General features: G+C 41.8%; 1 protein-coding gene across 1 annotated transcript in view; it reads left to right on the top strand.

Moving 5' to 3' along the window:
* The first annotated feature begins 507 nt into the window (after window positions 1–507).
* The window catches only part of ASB4 (ankyrin repeat and SOCS box containing 4), a 58171-nt gene continuing 37682 nt past the window's right edge, over window positions 508–20996 (top strand). The window contains exons 1-2 of the mRNA XM_046019977.1: window positions 508–694; window positions 10458–10757. Of these exons, the coding sequence (XP_045875933.1) occupies window positions 508–694; window positions 10458–10757 (487 nt within the window). The remainder of the gene's footprint in view (window positions 695–10457; window positions 10758–20996) is intronic.

Here is a 20996-nt window from a genome sequence, read left to right as displayed (position 1 = left end):
CCTGATTCTGTGGGCTTATGCCACAAAATTATTATAGGTTTTCAGAGACATATATCTCAGAAACTGTAACAAATTTTCTTTTTTGGCCGTTGGCTAATAAGAGCAGGACTCTGGATCTCCAGTTGGACACCAGATGTTTTTACTGAGGGGTGAAAAAAAAAAAGCATTAAGAGCTTTTAAATCTTAAGCTATTGCTTTGATCATATAAGAAATAATACTGACATTTCGTTCCCTGAAATGTGGCGCAAGGGCTTTTCCTTGATATTGACACGATATATTATTCAATGAATCAGTGAGTGTAGAACCAGTTTAAAAGACCTGAAAAGGCAGTGACGGCCAGGAAGGATATTTTGAAGTTTGAAATGATCCCTATATAAATAGAACGGATCAGCATAACTTTGGGATAAAATTAGCCGACAGTTTGTGGGCTCTCCAGCATGTGCCTGTTTGCTTGGTGCTGCTCTCCTGATAAATCACAACAAAGCTTCCAGAGGGAGAGGAGGAAGGATGGAAGGCACCGCCGCCCCTATCACTAAATCCGCAGCTGCCAAGTTAGTTAAGAGAAATTTCCTTGAGGCTCTAAAGTCCAATGATTTCGGAAAACTGAAGGCCATCTTAATCCAGAGGCTAATAGATGTGGACACGGTTTTTGAAGTTGAAGATGAGAATATGGTTTTGGCATCTTATAAACAAGGTAAAAATTAGAGGTGTGATTATAAAATCGATAGATAATGGATTTTTTTTTTTTTTTTTAATGCACAATGTCGGTCACCCAATCTAAGCCAGGAGCTCTTACGGTTTACATATGTATTTTTAAAAAATATTTCTAATTTAATCTTTTCTCTCTTTTGAACTAGACAGCATTGTGAATAGGATATATTTGTATTTCTTTCTGTCTATCTTTCTATCTTTTCTTTTCTCTTCTCTTCTTTCTCTATCCTTGTGTCTGGAGTTTGAAATCCTGGACCATGATATTTATTAGTGTACTTTGCTTTTATTTTGAAATTTTCTTCTGTCTACAATGACATAGAATAAAGAAAACATCTCTAGATTATGGCTAAACAGACTGCTAAGATCTAATCCAGACAGAGTGACTGCCTTGGGGACAGCCGGCTAACTCTCTGCTTACACAGCCACTGAAAGGTATATCATCTCTATCTATCTGGATGGAAAAGGGGATTTTTGCCCCTATTTGGAGGGTTAATGAATGGGTAAGTCTCTGCCTTGATGCACCTTGATGGTCCTCATCATGTTAATGAGTTTTTAGTGCAGGCAAAAAACTGAAACCAGAAAAACCCCAAAGTTAACTTTTTTTCCTTGACTGTAATATAGATCAAAACTGTAGATATCCTAAATACAGAATGTCTGCTGTTTAAAGAACGGGAGGTAACAAGAACGAAACGGATTTTTTTTTTTATCAAGGGATTTTCTGGAACCCACGCCTGAGAAATCAGAAATAAATTAGAAGTACGCAGATTCTGATTTCCCAAATCAGCTAGTTAATGGGGAACTTGAGTAGCGAGGCCATCTGGCGAGCAGACTACAAACAAACACCATGTTCAACATCACTTCTGTTTAAACAAAATAGATGATAAGGTCTTGTGTACAGCATTTGGAGAGAGAGAGAGCAATTCTTTCTCCTTGTTGTAAGTGCTTTCCATTCACATATAAGTCATCAGCACCATCAATTTTCAGAAACTAATGTTAATGGTATATATTTCCCCATTAATTTACTGTACTCTGGTTGTTCTGAAGGAAGATTAGAGGAGGCCAGTTACTGTGTTTATGATTTTTTCCTGGAGGGCTTTATCATAAATTGGCATTGCTGATTTGACTGGAAGATAACGAAGAGGTTTGTTTTTTTAAAAACTGGTTGATGGAGCTCTGTTAGAAAGAAGGAGTGTATAGCATGTAATCACATTACTTTCTCCTTCTGGATCTGTTCAGTGAAAGACTGAACACTATATACATTTTTAAGGTATCTTTAAAGCTCATGTGTGTGCCCATGGAAATAACTCAGGTCCGAGACAGCGTAATTTATTTAACACTGAGTTGTGAAGACTGCCTCTTCCCATCTCCTAACCATGCCAAATTGCATGGATCACTCGAGGTTTTGAGGTTGTGAGAAAAAGGAAGTTGAAGGGCAGGCTCTGGGGAAAGAAGGTGCTGTTTCTCCTGCTTCCAGGGGGTCATCACCCTGAATCAGAAGAAAATACAGTTTTCATCCTTTCTGTTCATATGAGCCGATTCCTATGGTCCTCATAGAGCTAAAAATTCATTCACACTAATGGGAGTTTTCATAGTGTTAGGACTGTGGGATGTGGCTTTCCATTTGGGAAACAGCAAATTACACCCTCTGGGAAAGGAAAAGTAGAGTTCCATTTCTTATGCATGCCAGGTGAACGTATGCACAGAAATCATGGGATTTGTGATCATATCTTCAGGGTTTATAGGGGAATCGTGCGTGTGTATGTGTGTGTGCTCACATGCTTGTAGGCATGTGACTCCTCTCTGTTTAATATGAATATGGGCATCAGAATCTCTCTCTTCCATCTTAAATCCAGATTAAAGACTCATCTTTCTTCAAAGCTTTTTCAGATTTTTTCCCCACATTTTCACATGTCTTCTAGCCTCATTATCGAACCTTTTACTATTTCAGTCAGGAATGGAAGTGATAAATAGAATCTTGGTTGCTACCCAAGCAAAGTTGACCTAAGTGGTTATATCAATTTCTTAAGTCACAGAGGAATTCCCAGGGACCAGGGTAGAACTGAGCAGGCTGCCCTGGGCAATTAGTTCCGTAGAGGTAGTTCCTTTTGGGACATTGAATTCTAGCGCATTGCTACGCAGCAGGTTTTGATTTTTAAAAAAACAAATTTGAAAGGTGCCCCGCAGAAAAGTGTACAGATCACAATCGTACAGCATGATTAATTTTCATAATATAAACAAACCCATATAACCAGCATCTGAATGTGGAAACGGAAACATGACCTGTTTACTTTAAAAGTGTGAGAATCTTCAAATTTTAGGTATTTTGCAGCTTACTAAGCGTGACAATGTGGAAGACTTATAAAAGATACCACGCGACCTTTACATTTGCTTTTGGATGAAGAATATAATCTATATTCAACATTTCATGGTCCCGCAGAAGATCAACAGGGTTACAATTAATCCCAAAGCATTTTTACTTCTTTTAGGACATAGAGCACTTTTCATAGAATTTCAAAAAGTGACCCCATTTTTTCCTCTGAATATGGTATGTCCCAGTTTAGTATACAAGTCAGTTCATAGTTTTTGGAAAGACAGTTCAGAACTCTGTTGGTGAGGAAATCAGCTTGGGGTCTCAACATTGCTCCCCCAAATCCACCATCTCATTGGCACAGTCACGTAAGCAAATATAAAATGTAGGTTTTGTGAGGAAGGCAGAACCAAGCATCTGGAAATTCACTTCTGCTTCCTCATCCCACTGAATAGCTACCCTCGCCCACGGGACAGAGAGCGGAATTCCAGAGCTCAGGTTCAAACTGTGGGTCCCACCCAGCCCCAGCACCTAATAATGATTCTTATAGTTGGGGAGCCCTTGTTTTATTTTTTTAAATTTATGTTAAACTTCATAATCAAATCTTCAGAAAAAATCATGTTTTACTAATTGAAGAAAAAAAAAAAAGCCTGTCTCACACTTTAGAAAGCAAACATTAAAAACATGCCGGCTGACATTTGGGATAACTCCTGGAGGACAGCAGGGACATGTGTCTCTAAAGCAAAAACAAGCAAGCAAAATTCCATCTACCAGACGCCGGCCTTAAAATGGGAACGGCGCGAAGAAAAGTTAGATACACAAACAACTTTTTAACTGCTACACGCAGTAAGTAGCTGCGGAGTCAAGGGTTGTTAATGACAGAAAGTTTACCATGAGCCAAGGGTGCGGTATCCAGAGTGAACACAGTATCTGTAAGAAAACCCGAAGCTCTTCATACGGGCTCTCACTAGTGATCCCTATTCTAGAAATGTGAACATCCATAAAGCTGTTTCCAAAGGCTTTTCCAACTACATATTGCGATTCTCTTTCAGATGTATGAGCCTTGGCGTGTTAATGATACAAGCAGAATACCATACTTCTCTCTTGGGTATGAAATTCCCTAGTCAGCAAGGTTAATCAGAGTCTTTTATTAATCAGTGTAATGCACTTTAAGCATTTCGTTTATGGCCCACAGCTGCGGGTTCTTTGGTCGGTAGTCATGTTTTTAATTAAAATAACCAATGAGTGATTTCGCAGGAAAACTTTTTGGCAGGTGTTTTATCTACTTTACCAAGTAACAACTGCCTTCCAAATATCTTGAAAGCTCTTACTACCACTCTCTTAATAAATAATCTCTTTATCACCTCATTTTCCTCTTTGCCAGAAATTTGCTCTCCTACAATCCTCTTACCATCCTAGGGTTCTTTTCCCTTCCTGGGTGTTCAAACTTTTTTTTTTTTTCTTTCTTTTATTTTAAGATTTTTTTTTTTTTTTTAATTTATTTGACAGAGAGAGAGAGCAGGAACACAAGCAGGGGGAGTGGGGAGGGAGAATTAGGCCTCCCCCAGAGCAGAGAGCCCAATGAAGGGGGGGGCTCGATCCCAGGATACTGGGATCATGACCTGAACGGAAGGCAGACGCTTTAACGACTGAGCCACCCAGGCGCCCCTCAAACTTTTTTCTTTTAAATGTTGCATTTCAAGCTGGCTTTTCCCCCCCTCTCCTGGGGGGAGTTCTGCGGTTTATCCTGAAAATGTTAGCTATTAAAAGATAGCCAAGAATTGTGCTTTCGTCTATAATCCTTCGGTACTGTGCAAATACGTGGACACAGGCCGAGCAAATGTCTGCTAATCCAGCGCGAGCAGCGTGTGTAACCTTTGGCTGTAATAACAGAGGCTTCTCATGTGTGGGGTGTTTTGGACTCAGAGAACATTGTAGCTGATCACTGTTGCGCAGCCCAGACTTAGCTGAAAATTTCCCAGAGAGGCGAACCCCCCCAAACACAGAGCAGAGTCAATCCCTTCTTCCAAAAGGTAGCCTGAACACGGACCCTCTCTACCATATTTCCTGAGCTGAGGGCTTCCTCCTCCGCCATTCAGGCCTGTCTCTTCGGTTTCAGATTTAATTAAACACACTCAGACGCGCGCCCGTGCGCGCGCACACACACAGACACACACACAGGATCACTCCGAATACTTTTGTAGGGGTTAAACTTCTAAAATGCTTTTAGAGCTTTTTGCGTACAAGCGCTGTTGGTTTTAGGGGGCGGAGAAGCGGGCAGTCAACCTGTCACCCGCGGCGGTTTAAAGACTTGGGGAGACCAGAGATTGGGTTGATCTGTCCCTACCGGTTAGACAGGCACGAGCGCTGTGTGCTCCTTAATCTTATCCTTATTTGTAAAGCGGAGACTTTGTCAAGACCCTCTCCAAATCCCCTGCGTGCCGATAATCTGTAATGTTATGAAGGGGAAATGATATAAACAGATGATGCGTCACGGTCTGGGGAAGGTGAAAAGTGACTGTAGATGCTATAAATCCACGTGGGCATGGCCTGCCTTTGAGAGACTCTGCGGGATTTTTGCCCAGGACGGGATCTGTAGTCTCGTCTCTGTTAAACTCCTGGCTCAAGCAGAGTTCCTCGAGCCATTGCTACTGGCGCACTGCAGAACTGGGGGCGTGGGGGGGGGGGGGCAGGCGAGGTGAGTGGCTTACAGTTTTGGGGAGGCAGTGGCTTCCTGACTCCCCCTCAAGGGCTTTGTTCCCAGGTTCCACTCCCCCCCCCCTTTGTGCCCATCTGAGCACACAGGGCAGCCTGCCATCTGCAGGGGGTAGCAGAGGGGACTCTGAAAAACAAACGCTCAGAATTATCACACTCTAGGCTCGCAAGTCCTGGGATAATTCTGCCCTGGAAAGAAGGAAGAGTGTACAAAATGAAGATGTCCGATTGGTTAGTTAGCTGTAGTTCTGTTGTGCTGTGACTGTTGGAGACTGTACATTAGAAGGCAAATTCTGATGTCTTGGAGTTTCAGAAGCAATACAGCATTTTAATAGGTGTTGCCTCACTGTGGTTTCTGAGGATGGCCTTACCTCAGGTTTGGTCCCCAGAGTGGGTAGGTGAGGTGGGAAGGACACTCTTGCTGCTTCCCACACTGGGTACAAAGTGACCTGTGGCTGCAGGCTCATTTTAAGGTGTGACTGCCCAAGGTGTGACCATCCATAGCCTCCTTGCTATGGGCTGCTCCGTTCTCTCCAGAAGGCTTTCCCGCTATGCCTGGGGTTGAATGATCTGGAATCTCAGCCCCACTCCACCCCCACGCACATACACACCACCACCAAAAAGTTCTGCCGCGTGGCTTCAAGATACACTTCAGTGGGCCGTGATCTGTATCTGACAATCTGTCCCCTTCCCATTTATTCAGCTTCTAGGGGCAGCAAAGGTGTCTTGTTGCCAACCACTTACACACATTTCTGTCTAGGAGAGGTGACTGGTAGGCAGAAGCTCATCCGGGGTGGCTGAATCCCAGGACCCTGCTGTCTCCAAGGCTGATTTACTGGTTAAAGATTATGACCAAAGGAGCAGGCGGAGGCCAGGGACTGAGAGACTAAGGACGACTGATGCCTGGAATAAACGGGACAGGAGAGATTCTCCAGGTGCTACTGGGAATTTAAGAAGAAGAGAAAACATCCACCAGCAAATGCATTTCCATATCAGAGATGTGGCGTAGTATAGATGAATTCAGGATCTGCTTTCTTTCCTCGTGATTTGTGAAGCAGGATGGTTGCTAAAACCTCTTCTGCTTCCACAAAGACAAAGACAGATGGAAACCCTGCATTGCAGATATCCTGAGTCCATTAGCTTGGACTGAGGCGGGCGACGTATGGCTCTGGCAGGCTGAGAAAGTGGCAGTTTTCTCATCTGGAAAATGAAAGGCTTGGACTGGATAATCTTCCCTCCAGCGCTAACATTCTGTGTTTTCTTTGATTTTACATCAAAATGGTGTTTTCTTAATCAGTTCTCTACTGCTTCCTTTTCTGGGATCATTTTTCTTCCCATTGCAGAAGCAGGCACGAGTTTCCAATCAGTGGGTGCACAGAGCTGCCAAATGTTTGCTGCTAATCAGCAGGCAAAATGTAGTCCAGTTTCCAGATCTGGAACCAGCTTCTTTCCAAGACAGTTAGAAGAGACTGGCTTTGCAAATTGCTTGTTGAGGAAATCTGAGCGTTAAAATGACTGATTAAGTACTGGTGCTAATGTGATTCATTCATTATCAAAAGCAGGTTGCATACCACAGAGCCTGAAAACTCTGCACTCTGCTCGGAACAGAGATTCAATGCACACAGCTAAATAAGAATGTATAAATGGGTACACACACATGTAGCATGTGTGCCTATCTGTTTACACACACACACACACACACACATTACAGGCACAGGGTTGATAATTCCACAGCCCAGACTGTCCGTGATACTGTTTGTCTCTGCCAGAGAAAAGTCCCTATCAATGATCCCCTTCCCTTCACAGTGTCTGGGATCTCAAATTAGTAGCTTAACGCTTAGTTCTATTGGTTGAATCCAGATTCCTACATAAATTTGGATAATCTAAGAGGTTCACACTTTAAAAAATCCTCAGTTCATTAGACTTTAGTGGGAATTAACTTTGTATTTCTTTTTAAAGAGGCGGTGTGGATAAGGAGAATGCTGAGAGGGATAGAAAGTCAAATGGCCTTAGAATTATGAATAGAATGAGAAAGGGATGTGTGTGTGTGTGTGTGCGCGCGTGCGTGTGTTTGTGTGCGTGTGTATGCATGTCTATGGTGGAGAGTGGCTTACAGAAAAACAAATTTCAGCTGGGTTCATTCATTCCCTCAGGATTAGTCAACATTGTGCACGACCCTGTAATATGGTCTTTGAAGCTAAATTATCTTTCCACCTCTGAAGAGGGGACAATAGTTTATTTTTAATTTTACTTATTTTCGTAAATAGGTATACACGCACAAGGCACTGAATTTAAAAGCTCAAAAAGGAGGCATCTGAGGACGAGTAAGTCCATGTCCTTGTCTCCCAGCCCCTAGTTCTTGGAGGTCACTGCTTTAACCAGTTTCTTGTTTGAGGGGCTGATAAATATTCTCACATATGATAGCAGGTTCTCCACACTGATCAGCTCCTGCCATTCTTGCTTGGTAATATATCTTGAGATTTTCCCGTATCCGTACACACAGAACTGCCCTCTTCTTTATAACAGCTGTATAGTATTCAATTGTATGGACACACCAAAAAAATTTTTAAACAGTCTCCTATTGATGAAGATAGAAATTGTTTCCAATGGTTACCCATTAGGAACATTGTTGTAGTGTGGTGCCTGTTCTTATCCACAGGCCAGGTTATTATAACCCCTGAGAACTTCATACTTTTCACAGACTTCAGTGCAGGTGGTGTTTGTTCTTGGAAGTTGTGCAATACAGTGACCCTGACGGGGGCGCCTGGGTGACTCAGTTGGTTAAGCCTTTGCCTTCGGCTCAGATCATGATCCACGGGTCCTGGGATTGAGCCCCGCATCGGGCTTCCTGCTCAGTGGGGAGCCTGCTTCTCCCTCTTTCTGCTGGCTGCTCCCTCTCCTTGTGCACGCTCTCTCTCTCTGTTAAATAAAATAAAATAAAAAAAAGTGGCCCTTAGAATTCTCTCACGTGAGTGATTATACTTGTAGGATAAATACCAGGAGTAGCACGTATGTGACGTTTCTCACTTAAATGAGAGAATTTTAATACCCGATCACCGGACCCCCTTGTAATGTGATCTTCAACCTCCAAGGGCCCTCTAGATGTTCATCATTCGTGCCCAGAAGTATTCACAATATTCTGGATTCATTCTGGCCTCATCTACTCAGTAGAGAATACAACTTTCACCCCTTTTTTTTGGGGCACTGCACTTACATTAATGGAGCTTCAGACCGAGTTAGCTTTTTGGCAGCTCCATCCCCCGTTGGCTCCTTTTGAGAATTCCGTCAACTCAAATCCCTAGGTCTTTTCTCAAATAAATTAGCATTAAACCATATTCCACTTACCTTGTACTTGTATAGTGGAATTTTATAACTTAAAAGCAAACTTCTGATTTATCCATGTTAAAATGTATTTTGTTGTTTCAGCCCTAGAGTCTCTTCCGAGCTGCTGGGTTATCTCTACATCTTCATCTGGGCCTCAGTATTTTATCTTCCTGAAGCCATTTTCCATTACCCACCCCTACTGAGCTTAATATTATGGCTCTAGGTACTGACACGGGAAGAAGGTTTATAAAATTACGTTTGTTATGGCTTGTGAGACATGTGAGGGAGAGAGCAGGGAAGGGAGGAGAGAGAGAACGTTTCCAACAACTAATGGGAAGAATTTATCTAAGATCTCAGTTCTAGGATCAGCCATGCTTCTCCTGAGCAATTAATTTGTGTATAGCTTGTGGGCATAGTTAATTGTGCAATATATCATGTTTTCCTATTTATTTTGGCTGCTAGGAAGTGCAAAGGCAAATTTGCAATGTGGCTCTAGTGTATAGGACATGGTTTCTATTTTGTGTACCGATCGTACCCTGGACCACTTTTTATTTTCCTACCTTATTTTTTTCCCTTTGCCCTTAGATCATTTAAAAAATCTTGTATTGTGTAAAATTTGTGAGTTGCCTTAAGTTTTTCTTCCATAAGAGATATTATAAAAACCAATAGGCAGGCACATATAAAATCTTCACAAGACAAATTTTTTTTTGAAGATTTTATTTATTTATTTGACAGACAGAAATCCCAAGTAGGCAGAGAGGCAGGCGGCGGGGGGTGGGGGGAAGCAGGCTCCCCACCGAGCAGAGAGCCTGATACAGGGCTCGATCCCAGTACCCTGGGATCATGACCTGAGCTGAAGGCAGAGGCTTTAACCCACTGAGCCACCCAGGGCTCAGTGGGTTAAAAAAAAAGACAAATTTTTTAAAGACATCAAACACATTCATACCTCTGATGGACAACAACAGCAGCAACTATAAGGCAAAAGAACCATGATGGAATAAAAGGTATAATCTTGTAACTAACAGCTTCAGAAACATTCAAGGCAATGATTGAGAGTTAAAACAATAAGAGTCTCATGTAACTCACCATGTAAAATAAAATGTGATTCCATAAATGAAGGTGTCAAACTCAAATGCCTTGGAAGGGCCAGGAAGAATCAGTAAATAAAGCAATGAGGTAATGGAAAATGCTAGAAACTGAGAGACTCAAGAATGCCTGTCCTGCTCAAGATATCCAAGCATGCTTCTAACCTAGACATTTGCAGACCCACCAACTTCTGAATCGCTCCCCGCCCCCGATTTTATGAATGTGACCAAAGTAAGAGATTTATAAAAATTTTCACAAAACAGAGAAAAATCCTAGGCCAAAAACTTAAACTTTCTTTCCTTTTCTTGTCCAGGTTACTGGTTGCCTAGTTATAAGTTAAAGTCTTCCTGGGCAACAGGCTTGCATCTCTCTGTCTTGTTTGGTCACGTGGAATGTCTTCTGGTGCTACTGGACCACAACGCTACAATCAACTGTAGACCCAACGGGAAAACCCCCCTTCATGTGGCTTGCGAAATGGCCAACTTGGATTGTGTTAAGATCCTCTGTGACCATGGAGCAAAGCTCAATTGCTACTCCTTAAGTGGACACACAGCTTTACACTTCTGTACCACTCCTAGCTCCATTCTCTGTGCCAAGCAATTGGTTTGGAGAGGTAAGACTTTCTGGGTGGCTGGCATGGTCGTCTACTTGCACGCTCACGGTTATGAAACTTGGTGATCATTAGTTTCTTCAAGCAATGTAGTAGGTATCCCATTTATAAGTCTAAACACCTATATATACACATATATATGCACACATATATATATTTATAAAATTATGTATTTATATAACTATATAAATGTATGTGTTGGTCCAGGTGAACTCAGTGATGATCCACTGACTTATGTGGGGGTTTTTTGTTTGTTTTGTTTTGTTTTGCTGATATTCCACTTGCTTGATTGCTGAAGCTTTAGATTAAGTCTCAAAATCAGAGTGAATTTCCCCAGATCAGTTTTAAACACGAGAAGTTTCAGATTGCTCTGAGACCTCGAAGTGAATGAGTCAAAGCTGTACATGACATAACGCATGGATTGCAGAAGAGAGCTCTGGACTAAAGCTGTAAGTTTAGGAATTGTCAGGGATCGTTTAGGAATTGTTATAGATTGTATTTGAAGCCAAGGGAATCAATGAAATCACTTGGATAAAGAGTGTGGAGAGAAAAGAGAAGGGAGGACCAAGCCCTGATAAATTCTTACATTTAAGATGTTAGCAGGATGAAGAGGGGCCAAGGAGAGCAAAATAGATTGGTAAGTGAAGTGAGAGAGAGAGAGCCCGAGAGCATTTTTGGCATCAGGGGGACTAAGAAAGAGGCAGGTTCAAGAAGGAGGAGACGGTCAGCTGTATCGATGGCCACTGAGACATTTAATTAGATGTTCCATAGATTAAGTGACAGAATTATCACTGACAAAAGCAGTTTGGGTGAAACGGTGCGTGTAGAAGCCAGATTTGAATGGTATAAGGTGGGAAAGGGAGGATAAAAACTGGGGATGCCACATACAACAACTGTTCAAAGTCTGGCTGCACACGTAAGCATGAGAGTCGCGTGATTGCCGAAGCGGGGCTGGGGACACAGCAGAGTGTTCTGTAGTTGGAGATAAAAGGAAATGTTTGTGTGCTGAAGGAAATGATTTATAGAAAGCCAACAGTTGAAAATGCACAAGACAGGGTAACTAAAAGGTTCAAATCTTAGAGGTTGAGATGGGGGGATATCCAGGGACTGTGCCTCATTTGCCTCATTTTTAACCAAGGGGCCAAAGTAAAGGATGACTTTAAAATGCCAGAGTGTTTATAGATGTGGCCGTGGTGAGATGCAGGGGTTCATATCTGATAACCTTCCCCCCTCAGTAATGGATAAGGCAAAGTCATAAGCCAAAGACACCAGCAGAAAGGGTGGAAATTTTGATGAGGTTGGGGAGCGATGGAAAGGTCATGGGGAAAGATTAGGAGAACAAGCTTAAAGGTGCCAGGGTCTTCTCAACCTGTGAGAATCCAAGGGGGAAAAAAATCCATCCAGCTTCCTCTCCTTTGTGCCTGCCTGGGGTAGGGGAGGGGTCTAGAGCAGATATACGTGGAGAGGAGTAAGGGACAGTCGGGGCGAGCCACCTATAGCACGTGGTCATCACTCCCAATCACACTGACTTAAATATTTAGGGGTTTTCGATATTGTTTTTGCTTATAGTTTAATTGATTCATTAAACTTTTAAGCTTTTTTAAAAAATTTTATTATGTTATGTCACCATACAGTACATCCTTAGTTTTTGATGTAGTGTTCCATGATTTATTGTTTGCATATAACAACCAGTGCTCCTATTTTTAAAATTGTTAGAGTTAAGACACTATCTATTTGTTTAATTTTTGACTTTTAAGATTGTTGCCTTTTCATCAGACTTCATGAACCACAGACTCAGACAAGCTGTCAAGCCTTTCGCCTTTCACTGCTCAGAGGCACCATCGGAGGGAAACTCATTCCCCAGAGGACGTGCTTATTGCCTGTCCCCTTTATCCCTCTTGGCAGAGGGAGACTACCTGGACATGAGAAGGAGCGGAGGTAGCAGGGAGACCAAGCAAGGCTCCCTGTAGGCTGCCACCAATGAATTAGACTAATAACGATCAAGGAGGAAGAATGAAGTCCATTAAAAACAAACTTGCTCTTAGGTCCGTGGCATCAAAGGCCAAAGCCATAAAGGAAAGAAAGATGAATTAGAGAAAGCAAAAATATTCAGTGTGCAAGTGGCACACGGATACTAAAAGAAAAATGCCCCTTCTTGATTTATTTTTTGCCTGAAATCACTTATATTACTAAAAACTGAAGAACAGTTGCATGTCTAATAGAAAAATTTTTTTTGAGGATTTTATTTATTTATTTATTCGAGAGAGAGAGGGAGAGAGGGCACAAGTGGGTGGAGGGGAAGAGGCAGAGGGAGAAGCAGACTCCCCACTGAGCAAGGAGCCCCACTCGGGGCTCCATCCCAGGACCCTGGGATCAAGACCCGAGCCGAAGGCAAACGCTTAACCTACTGACCCATCTAGGTGGCCCTTAACTCATTGCTATCCCCACTGTATGCAGAGTCATCTAGTTAGGAAGTGTAGGAGCCCCAGATGTGGATGTCTGGCTTTGGTGATCCTGCATTTGTGTGCATCTAAGCACAGAGTGTCCAAGTATATAAGGCAAAATCAGCAGAACTATATGACTTTGCTGCAGTTATCTAAGCACACGTCTCAAAAATGGAAAAACCTGAAGAAAGCAGAGACGGAAAAATAGAGATAAGACCAGCAATCAATGAGATTAAAAAAAAAAAAAAAAACCCAGACTTTAAGAAAGGCTTATCCACTGTATGGAATATTATTCAGTCATGAAAAATAATGAAGTCTGGATACATGCTGCAATATGGATGCATCTAGAAAATATGCCAAGGGAAAGAAGCCTGACACAAAAGGTCACCTAGTGTGTGAGTTCATTTATATGAAGCAGCCGGAAGAGGGAAACACACAGACAAAGCAGATTGATAGCTAATATGGGCTGGAGGGAAAGGGTAAGGAGTAACAGCTTAATGGGCATGGGTTTCCTTTTGGGGGGATGAAAATATTTGAGCAGTTGATAGTGGTGATAGTTTCACAATATTGTGTACGTATTAAATGCCACTAAACTGTATACTTTAAAATGGCTAAAATGATGAATTTTATGTTTTGTGAATTTTACAATAAAAAATTAAATAGAGTGGTGCCTGGGTGACTAGATAGTTAAGCATCTGCCGTCAGCTCAGGTCATGATCCCAGGGTCCTGGGATTGAGGCCCATATAGGGCTCCCTGCTCAGCAGGGAGTCTGCTTCTCCCTCTCCCTCTCTCCTCCCTACCTCCTCTCTCCCTCAAATAAATAAATAAAATCTTGGAAAAAAAGAAAAGACAAATTTTAAGCTGTGTTACCTCCATACCATATAGACATTAAAAATTATATTGTAAAAAATGCTCATTGACATGGAACAATTTTTAAAAAGAAGTTTATAAGAGAGTATGAACTGCATAAGCTTATTTTTCTTAAAAGTATATATGATTATGCATATCATGAAAGAATATGCAAATTATCAGAGTCAAACCTGATATCGTAGCTAATGTTACCTATAGCTAAGCAACTTCAAAAAACAAGTTTGTTATTTTAGATCCTTACTTCTAGAATCACACTTTCTTGTTTCTGTTTTTGTTTTTTAAGTGTGGTGCCCAGAAAATATATCAAAAGCAAAACACATTGTGAATCAGATAAATGGGGAAAATTTCACCCATTTTATGGATGGAGAAATAGAAGGAAAAAGTAGGGGGCTTGAAGTAGGTCTCCCAGTCTGGAAACCCTAGAAGAGTGAAAGCATCTTGCATTCTTTCTTTTGCATTTTTATTGTCTTCAGCCTCTGGACAGTGCTTGGCACATAGGAGGTACTCTGCAAAGGGTCTCTGACTCATCTGGGCATGGCTCCTGAGGGCACGGATGGGAACTCCTGCTGTTCCCATCATAATGGACACTGTTATGTTCATTGTTAATGAATGAAATGTGGTTGATGGTCAGTTTCACCCTCTCCATCTCTGGGGGGATAGTTGAAGGATGGATCTTCTCTCTCTTGGATTATATTGTAGGCACTTTGTGGGGAAGTCACATACATCACTTTGTGGCTGGACAGAGGGAACGAAGACAGCACACAGACAAGGAAAGTGAGTCAAGCTAACATTAAACTCGGGACTGGAGCAGTCCATTAGAGGGAAAACCAATGCCATGGCAACTGAAAACCGATGTAATTTCATTTGCTACTTAATGGACTCTTTGTAGAAAAAAGTGCTCTTTGTGGAAAAGGCTAATTGAGGCCAAAAAATTGCATGCAATTTTCGCTTAAAGGATTTTCCCCTATTTTTTTCAATGTTGCAGAGCCTGCTTTGTCCCTATGCTGGATTTTGTCCGCTATTTTTCTGTTTGCCTTTCTACTTAATGCCCCCCATCTTCTGGCCTTTGTTTCCTTTGGTATTAGTATAATAGTGCTCATCAGTTGAGAGGGCTTATTTACCTCAGTGAAAATGTCCTCTTCGTGAATCCTGCATTTCCCTACGAATAAAGAGAGTCAGGTCAGGTTTAGCTGGCTGAATAGCGGGATATTATTTCTACCTATTCCCTTTGGTAAGAGGAAAATGAAAGCTGCTTGCTTTGCTCTGCATGAAGCAAATCCTGACAGTTGGAGGAAAAAATTCTTACTGCAGGAAAGCTATAAAAATTCAAATGTTTCCTCCCAGAATGTAGCATGAGAGCAATGCAAAGGAGACCCTGCCTTGTCAATGACGGTCCCCTGCTACTTGATGTGATGATGACACAAGTTACCCGCATGCTAGGAAAGCCCCGTCCAGTGATGAGAACACAGCAAGGCGGGAAGTCATGGGTCTCCTCTTTAGTCCAGAACCAGAGATGCTGGCTCGACTGGCATCCCCGTCCCCAGTCGGTCACCCTGCATGTCGTTTCAGCTCTGACATTATACATCGTCATAGCACAAATTGGAGCTTCCTTGTCATTTGCAAACAGCTTTGGGGATTTTTGTCCCATCTGCTGTATGGTTAGTACCACCTGTACAATATGAATTTAATCTTTTCTTCCAGCTGACATTACTTATTAAATTCAATTTTAAAAGAAACTGGGTGTCACTATAAAAATTGATTTGTCACCGTAAAAAACAGGGCAAGATCCCTTGCCCTGCATAGAATGTAACGGTAACAGTAAATCACGGGCAGTGAAAATTCTTGACCTCCATCTGCCAAAAGACTCTTCTCTCAGATGGCAGAGAATGCCTCAAAAGCCTCATCTCCTCGTTGCTATTTTTTTTTTTTTCTAGAAACATTGTCTCCGATGATTCTGCTCTGAGTGAGTGAACTTGAAATTTATTTGCAGGCCATGTTGCAAACCTCCCCAGGTTGCAGGTACTCCAGCCCATTAAAAAAATGGCCCACGTAAGATCACAGCCCACCGTGGGGGACTCTGCCATAAGCGGCGTTTCCTGAAGTTGATGGTCTATTTAGTGGTAGAATTTAGAAGCATCCCCTTTAAAAGTAGGGGTGAAACAAGTCTGCTGCTCTCGCCACAATGTCAGCTCTGTCCTGGAGGTCCTTGCCAGCACAAAGAGAAAACAGAAATAAATAAGATGTACGAAGATGCGAAAGCGGAAAGCAAAACTGCCATTATTGCACACGATATGTTTGTCGGCTTAAAAAACAAGATAAACAACAAGAAAATCTGAGGTCGAATGGTTAGAATATGTAATTGAGTTCAGCGGAGGTACTGCATTTGCGATCAATATCCACAAATCAATTGTATCTCTATATACCGGAAATGAGCAGCCTGAAATTATTACATAAGAAAAGATGTATTTATGTATGTTATGAGAAATTTAAGGGACCTAGGAAATATATTCCACAAAAGCGTGGAAAAATATAAAAATGGATGAGAAGACATTAAGAAGATACAACATTCAAGGTTTAGCATGAAAAATGTAGTTCTTGGGGCGCCTGGGTGGCTCAGTGGATTGGGCTGCTGCCTTCGGCTCGGGTCGTGATCTCGGGGTCCTGGAATCGAGCCCCGCGTCGGGCTCTCTGCTCTGTGGGGAGCCTGCTTCCTCCTCTCTCTCTGCCTGCCTCTCTGCCTGCTTGTGATCGCTCTCTGTCAAATAAATAAAATCTTAAAAAAAAAAAATTAAAAAAAAAAAGAAAAATGTAGTTCTTAATGACTCCCACCTAAGTGGCAGTCAATTTCATTTCTTTTAGCTGATGAGTTTGGTGTTTATCTCCATATTGCTAAATAAATACCATTTGTTTATGCATAAAATTGAAAAGAAAAGTAGCAACATAAGCAATTTCTGATAATCTATTTATCATAATGGAAGATGTAGCTCTGGCTCCTTTTCTACACTCTACACTTCCCTTCCCCCATACAAGTACCTTTCTTGTCTTCCATCCTCACAATATCATGACATTATAATCATGAGGCTTGTAGTAAACTGGGATAACTTCTCCTTGGTACATTTTGTTTTCCCTGGAGTTGTCTCATTTTTTTGCTTAGTTTCCTATGGATTATCACTCTTTTAAACTTTTTGCCAATGGTTTTAATCTTTTTTGAAAATATTTCAGTTCAACAGGCATATGGTCATTGCCATTTTCTTACCAAAATAATAATAATAATAATAATCCCTTCTGGAGCCTTCAGACTTAGATGGTCCAACTGCCATCCTGGGATCTCCATTCCCCACCATCCTAGCGGCTCCTTGGGCCTTTCACCTGTGTCCTGGGTCCTGAGTCTCCCTATATCTTGGTTTGTTGCCTGTTTCGGCCAAGTACCTTGTCTACTAGATTTCTGAGAAAGGGAGCAAGAGACTCCATGTCCCCCAAAATGCACTTATCCTATCCTGACATGGCATAGAATTCCAGATGGATCATCATCTGGATATATGTACAGAATACATATATGGAATAATGTACAGAATACATTATTCTGTATTCAGAGTAATGAATACATTTCTCCATTTCCCTCTAGTTTCTAGTACCTCTGCTAAAAGATCAGGAGCCATTTTATTTCTTCATCTTTTGTATGTGACCTATTATCTCCTGTCTTTTTGTCTTTGGTGTTCTGAAATTCCATGATAATCTGCCTTTTTTTTTCCCCATCCATTGTACCAGGTCCTCTCAACCCCCAAAGGTGCATGTCTATAAGTCCTGAGAAGTGTTCCCGAGTTCTTTCCTTCTGTTTTCTGTATGCTCTGGCCCTTGAATTCTTATACTTTACATATTGTACTTCTTGCATTCTTTCTCTAATTGTCTTGTCTTGTCTCTCCTGTTTTTTGTTTGTTTTTATTGAGCCCAACACGAGGCTTGAACTCATGACCCTGAGATCAAGACCTGAGCTGAGATGAAGAGTCAGACACCTAATCGACTGAGCCACCCAGGAGCCCTGTCTCTCCTGTTTTTTATTTCTTTATCTTTATGCTTCCCTTCCTGGGAAATGTATTCCAGATTATTTTTCTCTGTCTTTTTTTAATAGTCTCTATTTACTATATTAAAGGCTTTGTTTAAATTTTTATAACCATTAAATATCTGCTGATAGTTAAGATCGAGTAACTAAAAGCTGATTTGGAATCTCAGGGTATGGGTAAGGTTAATTTAACTATTAGCTTTGCTATGTGGTATCTGGCTGCATCTTTTATTTGAGAAATCTCTGAAATAGTATCTTTGGGTCTTTTCTTTTAGTCTGGCCAGATTCTAAAAAACAAACAAAACAAAACGAAAATCCTCTACCTGATTTCTACCTGGGTTAAGGCCTACTTGTCAGTTTTCTAAGCGCTTTTAGGAAAAAGGGCTGGGAATGGATAAGGAATACACATGCTGTCTAGGAGGCTCTGTCTTCTCCTCTTGGCCGAGCTAACATCTAGCACCTAAGGCCCTAATTCAGACATCAATTCCAAAGCTCATTCTTCCTGAACTCCCTTCAATGAAGTCAGGCCCCTGTGTCACTCTGTATTCTCCCAGCAGGTAGTTTTCCTTGGTGGCACTTACATTTCGTTTAGTCCTTTGATCAGTACCTGTTTCTCCCACTCTGTTTTATAAGAGCAGAGTTTTGCTCTGCATAGTGCTGTGTATGTAGTCCGTGTCGGTTGCTGGTTGTGCAGCATTCATGAATGTTCCATGGAATGCAGGCACCAGAACTAGGGAGGAGACCGGGGTCAAACCAGAGCAATTCTGTCATCGTCACTGGCAAGATGACTCTTGGTGTATCGTCCACTGCTCTCCTTGTTTCTTTTCCTACATGAAGACCGTCTGAAGAAGGGAAAAATCAGAAGTGTCAAATACTATCGAGGTAGAAATCTAGTAAGTGGAGAATTTAAAAGTTTACGTTAATTTAATGACATGGAAGGACTTGGAGATAACGGTATTAGTTGAGGCGTGGATGCAGAAATCAGAGTGGATGGATTGATAATGAAAACAGGTTATGAGTGTGAACAAACCCACGGAGGAAGAGAGAAAACAGCAGGGCAGAGCATGGGGAAAATGGGGTTGAGGATGGCCTTCTTTTAGATGACGGAGACCTGAGCATTTAAAAAATGGGTGAGGGGTGGACACGGAGGACAGAGGAGGAGGGAGGGGTAATTTAGGGTGTAAGGATTCTGAGAAGTTTGGGAAATGAGATCTAGAAGCAGGTAGAGGGATTGACACTCTAGAGAGGAGAGCCCGTTTCAGTGTAGCTGGAGGCCAAAAAAAAAAAAAAAAAAAAAGGAGAGGATGGGAATTGATGGGCCTGGATGGTTTAATGAAGTTTCCATCTGAAAGGCATTTTCTATGTAAAAGAGGAGGTAAACAGATCTGAGAGTGGGGAAAGAGAGAAGAAAGAGTTCAAGAATCGAGGAGGTAGAAGAGGCTTGAAACAATTATTATGGATACTGGGGGAATAAATCAGGCAGAGAAAGAGAATCACTGGATGGCTGACCGTCTCGAGGACCCAGCTGAGTGTTCTGTTTGACTGGATGGTGGTACTGGGCTGGTGGAGTTGGCAACTCAGCGGGAAGTGTGATTTTTGCTAGACAGCTCTCTGCCACTTGGCTGTGGGTACCAAGACAGGAGCTAATTGGGTTCATTCATAATGCCAGGTGGGCGCTTGGAAGAGTCGGTGGTGGTTTAAGGTTTTGGCAAAAGGGTAATTGAAAAGATGGAATATGGAAGTAAGCTGGGTAGGGAGAGGAGGTGAGTCAGGATCATCTGCTGGACAAAGAGAACACAGACAGGGGTTCTAACAAAACCCAGACACAAAGATAAGCAGCGATGGTCAGAAAATTGAATGTGGGAATTTGTGATTTCTGGAGCCGGGTCAGTTGAAACTAATGACTCAGCCCAGGTATGACTGTGGGTGGGAGTCATAGGGTCAGTGAATGGGAGAAAGTCACTGGAGGGAATGAGATCGGGACCCTGAAAGAACAGGCCACGGGGTGGTCATCCACATGGTTGTTAAAGTCACCCAGAATTTGCGTGGCGAGGGATAATGTGAGTCAATCAGCCCAAATCTTCAGAAACGGATGGGGGAGATAAGTGTATTCAGGAAGAAGGGCAGGTGATATAGATTTAAAAAAAGAAAAAAAAAAAAAAAAGAAAAGCAGAGCCCTAAAGAAGCTGGGATGTTCTTTTCATTTTTATTTATTTTTTCAAGAGAATTAGGGAGTAATTGGAAGCAGCAACGGGGAGCCCGATGTATGAAAAAGAACACCCAGCTATATGCTGCAGGCCAGAGTTAAGCATCCTGCATCCTTTCTTTGAGCTCAGAACAGGGCAAAGCTAGTTGCGTTGCCATGGTGACCAACGCCCTGTCTCCAGGCTCATTAATCCTGTGTTCCAAACGAAGCACTTAGCGATAGCTTCTGACTAGATGCAACAAAGCTCTGCATACTGAAAAGGGCACATTCATGGTAAGCCGGGGAAAAAGGTTTTCAATTTCATTCATTAAACTTGAGTAAATAATTTAATATCTTTGTGCGTCAGTCCTCCTAGCTAATGAATAAGGATAAATGCTTAATGGAAAATCTAGCCTAATAAAGTTAACAGCATCAGCTTTACATATAAAGAAAATTGATGTTGCCGGTCTATATGCATATAAGGGGAAAATGGAAAGGAAAATAACATATATTAAGCATCTACGAGGTGGGACGTCAGGTACTTTAAAATAAAATGACTCACTTAATCCTTGCAACAACCATGTGAAGCAAGTATCATTCCCTTCATCTTGTAGATGAAGAATTGGAAACTCTGAGACATTAACTAAGGCCCCCAGTTCACACAATTGGTAGGATTCGAGGA

The sequence above is a fragment of the Meles meles genome, chromosome 10 (genome assembly GCF_922984935.1).
Source record: "Meles meles chromosome 10, mMelMel3.1 paternal haplotype, whole genome shotgun sequence".
Taxonomy (NCBI): Eukaryota; Metazoa; Chordata; class Mammalia; order Carnivora; family Mustelidae; genus Meles; species Meles meles.
The sequence above is the reverse complement of the archived record's forward strand: the minus strand, read 5'-3'. Positions and strand labels throughout refer to the sequence as shown.